At 33.1% G+C, this 5,542-nt stretch overlaps 1 protein-coding gene across 1 annotated transcript; it reads right to left on the bottom strand.

The window, feature by feature from the left end:
• Positions 1 to 1,412: 1,412 nt before the first annotated feature.
• On the bottom strand, positions 1,413 to 4,316 carry LOC143585654 (putative serine/threonine-protein kinase PBL21). Its single transcript, XM_077067401.1, has 5 exons — positions 4,232 to 4,316; positions 3,509 to 3,660; positions 3,242 to 3,431; positions 2,271 to 2,662; positions 1,413 to 1,694 (listed from the first exon to the last, which is right to left on the bottom strand). Exons 1-5 carry the CDS (start codon positions 4,314 to 4,316, stop codon positions 1,413 to 1,415), a joined length of 1,101 nt encoding a protein of 366 aa, XP_076923516.1.
• Positions 4,317 to 5,542: the final 1,226 nt, after the last annotated feature.

Genomic DNA, 5,542 nt, shown 5'->3' with positions numbered 1-5,542 from the left:
GATGATAGCTGGTATATAATAAAGACGTTGTGAAAGGTCAGTGATAATTGTGATATCCTTTTCACACCCTTAATCTCTATTGTTTATACAACAAGCCATCCCATTAAACAAAGCAGCAAGCACGAGCACAACATCCAAAACCCAAGTTACCCAGCATCAAGCCTAAGTTTATGTTTTCCGTCTTTAAGCCCATGAACTTTCCAATTACCATCCAAACACATGTATGCAAACAAAATAAAACACCATTAAACATCAAACATATTCGGATATAAGATTGATAATTGCATGCTACATTTTCAACATGATGGCTTGGTTAATTGGTATATAACGACTCTTGATTACATGTATTGGCAAATTACATCATACGCCCCTCTACGTTGCCAACTATGACATATTAGGCTAAACTATTATTCTAGTTGTAACAGAAAGGTCCAGGCTTTGTCTTATCCAGTTATCTTTTAACATTGGTAAACAAAGGTTTGTCTTAATTATTATTATGAAGTATATCATTGATAAACAAAGGTTTGCGACCTATTTATTATTATGAAATATATGGTGCATAGTTAATAGTTAATTGTGGTCAAAACATTTACCCGGTTATGTTATCCTGTTTGCTTTTATGCGGTTAACGGTTGGGTTTTATAAAACCCTGTGAATTTGTGATAGCAAGCTTTTTAGATTATCATAACTTGTGATGATAATAATATACTTATATAAATACAATGGGGGATTCCGATAAATGTTATTAGTTTGTCTTATGAACTCAACAATACAATTTAATTCTTGTTAACTTATTTAATACAAAAATATAACTTATTTAATAATAAAATAAGAATGCTCATATTATATAAAATAAATATATATCCGAAAATATACCTTCTTTTTGACGGTTTCGAACTTTCGATAGTTAGCAAACTGGATGAAACACAAATGAAGCGGTCGGATTTTTGTGAATCAGCCCCCGAAAACACGGTCTCTTCTCTTTGTTAATAGCGAACAAACTGGAGGAACATGTAAGCCGTGTTGCTGGGGATAGTAAGACTAACAATGCACTTAACATATTTTTCTCTAATCAGTAATACATCCAATCAAAAACTAGTTTTCCAAGGCATGTACCATTCAGCCATGTTTTTATCTTTATTGGTGTCAACTAAATGAGATCAAACTCATCGAATAAAATGTTGAACAACCAAGAAAAGAAATATTAACTAACATCATATAAATGATATATGAACTTTCCCGCATAGTAGGAACGTAGTACAATTCCTGCAGCAGGATGCGAATGAATCAATATAATATAAACAATAAATAATCATTAAATATCCTTGTCTTATGTTTGTAGCAACTAGCAAATCATTTTGGCAAAAATAACTTATGGTGCAACCTCATTAGCAAAAAAAAAATAATAATAATCATGTAGGCGGGTCACGAGCATCGAACTCATCATGTTTTGACGGTGATGGTTGCGAGTCAACGATTAAACTTTTTTTGGTATCCGAACATTTCACTTGAGAAGCTAAAAACTTGAATGCGTCAACAATATCACTAATCAAGGGCCGGGAGTTTGCTTCCTCCTGAAGACACATTGCAACTATTGTAACCACATGGTGCACTGAACGCAAGGAGAATTGACCATGCAGTAGCGGGTCCACCAATTGAACAAACTTCTTAGGGTCTTTCAAAAAAGGTCGCGACTGCAAAAGTTCAAATGCTTTAATGAAAGAAACAACTTTAACCCATTGCTTGTGAGCGGATCAAACATCACCAAAAGTCAAGTTTCGTTATTATTAATAAGGGTCAATGGGACAGTTTTTGGGCTAAAAACGAATTAAAATCCGAACTTTTGGTTTTTAAAAACCGTTCGGTTTTGGTTTTGGCTTCCAACTAGAAATTTTTGGTCAAATTTAAATTGGCTAAAAGTAATAAACTTGAACCGAAACTATTTTTTAATAAATAACCAATTAATTATTATACATCTGGACTACACTATTTACAAAACTCTTAAAAATTACTTACACCTAAAATAAAAATCTGTTAGTTTCTCTTCGGTTCAATTTTTTTGGTTTTTTATTACATTGAAAACCAAAACCGAAAGAAAAGTTCAGTCTTTAGTCTTTACAAACACCTATAAAAAACATCTTTTTTTTTTTTGGTTTGCTTTTTTTGTTTCATACACACAATAATGCATTTTTTTACCAGAGCCATGATAAAAATGGCCCGCTTCAAGGTGAAGTTTGGCCAGACCCGCAATTAAAAAAAAGTCAACTCACCCAAGGAACTAAATTTTTCTCTCCGGGATGTTTCTTGGTCGAAATAGCCTTCCTACCGCTAACAAGCTCCAATAAAACGACACCAAAGCTATATATATCGGACTTTACAGTTAATTTCCCACTCATTGCATATTCAGGAGCACAATAACCATATGTACCCATAACACGTGTTGACACGTGTGTGTCATCGCCAACAGGCCCCATTTTAGCAAGCCCAAAGTCTGAAAGCTTTGGATTGAAGTCATTATCCAATAATATGTTTGAAGACTTTAAATCACGATATATTACTGGTGGATTAGCTTTGCAATGGAGATGCTCGAGGCCACGAGCCGCACCAATAGCAATTTTTAGTCTCGTGTTCCAATCTAGGGGCTCCTGAATAGGCTTTAGATCTGAAAATTCAACATATCATGTTAATTTAAGAAAATTGGTTAATTTCGGTTTTGTGTGTAACTAAAATAAAAAATACTAAACAGAGCTTGTAGATTTTCATTTTCTAATTTTGAATTTTGAGTAATTTAAAAGAATATAATAAAGAGTGGATCCGAGATATTTTAGCCCTAATGAATAAAAATTAATTATTATTTAAAAAAAAGATGTTTGTTAAAATTTAATATTTAGGACAAAAAAAATTCAAGCCCAAACGGAAAACCAAACTGAAACTAAACAATCATCAAAATCTCAAACACTGAAATTCAGTTTAACTTCAAAATTGATCCATGCAATAAGATTGCACTGTTGATCAGAATCTTTTAAGATTTTTGTGGCCAATACGTCAAAGGGTTAACAAATTAGCATTCAAAAATAGCCTAAAAACACAAACACAATGAGGCACCCAATGTATGAATTGACCTAATCTTTAAGGCAACATTTCTATGTTATAAAAACATATTCTAATAGGATTAGTAATTAGTTCATATAACAATCATATTATGCATTTAAAAGAAATCAACTGTATCAATAAGACCTACCAAAAAGATGATTTTCCAGGCTGCCACGTGACATGTACTCATAAACCAATAGTCTTTGATCTCCATGTGCACAATAACCTGTCAAAGTAACAAGGTTTGAATGTTGTAATAGACTCAACATAAGGACCTCCACTATGAACTCCCGGTCCCCTTGAAAGCCATTAAGATTGAGCTGCTTTACAGCAACCATCTGTGAATCAAATTCAATAGTTAACTCAATAATTATATAAACAGAATGCTTATGATCATAGTAACAATACAACTTACTTTCCCTGAAACTAATTGGCCCTTGTAAACTCTTCCAAATCCACCTTCTCCAATCAAATTAGCATCCTTGAAATTTTGTGTTGTGATAGCGAGCTCGTTAAGCGTAAAAGAATGCGCCTCATTAGCCCTTTGACTACTAAACTGTTTCTCATCTATACACCAACATAATATTGTCAGTTCAAAAATCTGAAACAATAACCTAAACGTTGAGTTATGTGCATATGAGTAGGGTTGTGAATAAAATCTGAATCCCAAACAGACCTCAAATTATCCTAAATTCAGAACCTCAAATATCCGAAAATTATGATATCCGAATTTTCGGTGGTATTTTATAAAATTAGAAAATAGTAAACATTAATTTGAAAGTTCGGACATTTCTGATAAGGTTCGGATATTTGTGATAATTTTCGTTTATTTCAGATATCCAAAATATATTTTTAAAAAATTATGTAATATTTGTTTAAAAGTTTAATAAATAATAATAATTTTTATTTTCAATAATTTGGACATTCGAGGCGAATCAAGATCCGAAATTTCAAATACAGATTCAGATATTGATAGCAACTATATGAAAAATTCGGATATCTATTTGCTTACTGGTAACATCCTTTTGTATAATATTTCCCCAAGTACCATCTCCTATAGGGACAACAAACATGAACAAACCAAATTAAAGCGTAAAGTATAGCGTGTCAAGTGTAATGTATGATTTAATTTTCAAACCTGCAACAGTAACGTATGCTATATCATCATCATCGTAACTTTTGACATCTTCGGAGCAAAATTTTATGCAAGAAAAACAACTCATCTTCAATAACGCATAAAAGTGCTAAAAACCGACCTGATATATACGAATCGGACCCGTAATAAAATGTTTATGCGGTAAGATAGCCAGCAAATTAACACGGCATTGCTATGGTAAAGCTAAAAAAAAAACACTCAATATTAAAAGGTGAGATATAGCAGCGAGAATGGAAAACGAGGGATTATATTTGGTGAATCAGTGCTCTCCACATTCAGCGCTAAAGAATTTAATTATTCAAATCATTGATGCCTTTATGAATATTCATTCTGTATTTAACGTCGAACAAAACTTACAATACAAATCTATTGCATAAATTACATTACTTTTACCTTGTCTGAAAAAAAAAAAAAAGATTATGGCATATTCCGATATTTGTATTTTTATTTTCCAAAATGTTCAATATATAAGTTACTTTTTCATAATAATATTAAAATAAAAGTGATATCGACCTGGTAAGTTAAACGGATCGACTTGTTTAAAGTTGTGTCATGACGGGTTTAAACACATTTTTTAACGGCCAATCAAAGAAATTACTACTATATATAAACTATAATTTTGGTGCCGCAAGTGTCCTATATATTGGATCACTTGGCGGCACCGTCAGCGAATTTGGTGGGTTGTTTTTTTAGTTAAGTTACCATAACGAGCGTAAAGGAAACCGATCAAATGTCAATATTTTTTTTGTTTTAGTTCCGGTACCATAACGAAGATGACGGAAACCGACTAAATTCGAGTATACTCGCCGCCTCAACGTCTGTGACTGACAACGCTCGAGTTTTACCATCACACAAGTTTATCGTCTGAGGTCCTCCACCCCCCCCCCCCCCCCAAAAAAAACACCCCATTGGCCATATCCACTTCATATTTATATTTTTTAGCTCCAGTACCGTAACAAAGCGTAATCAAAATCGACCGAATTCGTGTCGAATTACTGCCACAATGGCCGAGACCAACAACGCTTGTGTTTTACACCGCCCAGGTTAGCCGACAAAATAAACATCGTTTTAAATATTTTGTTTTTTAATATATGAATCTTTTTATATGTTAATTTGACGAATTAATTTTTTGAGCTTTAACGCTCAAAACTTACCTAACGAACGTAACCGATAATGACCAAATTCGTATCGACTCGGGTTTTACCAACGCCTGGGTTTCAACGCTGGAGTTTTGTTAGCTGTGTTGCGCCGAGTAGAAGAACTAGTTTATTAACAACGTAGAAGACAGCCTAG

This window comes from Bidens hawaiensis, unplaced genomic scaffold (genome assembly GCF_021521415.1).
Source record: "Bidens hawaiensis isolate Kalapana, Puna unplaced genomic scaffold, B.hawaiensis_p1.1 tig00033942_1, whole genome shotgun sequence".
In the NCBI taxonomy this organism is placed as follows: Eukaryota; Viridiplantae; Streptophyta; class Magnoliopsida; order Asterales; family Asteraceae; genus Bidens; species Bidens hawaiensis.
The sequence above is the reverse complement of the archived record's forward strand: the minus strand, read 5'-3'. Positions and strand labels throughout refer to the sequence as shown.

Bases quoted from the DNA above. Each gene is read 5' to 3' on its own strand.
- LOC143585654 (XM_077067401.1), bottom strand. From the start codon at position 4,316: ATGAGTTGTTTTTCTTGCATAAAATTTTGCTCCGAAGATGTCAAAAGT. The intron at 3,432-3,508 runs GTAAGTTGTATT...TTTGATTCACAG, and splicing joins GCCAATTAGTTTCAGGGAAA to ATGGTTGCTGTAAAGCAGCT. The intron at 2,663-3,241 runs GTAGGTCTTATT...TTGAATTTTCAG, and splicing joins CCTGGAAAATCATCTTTTTG to ATCTAAAGCCTATTCAGGAG.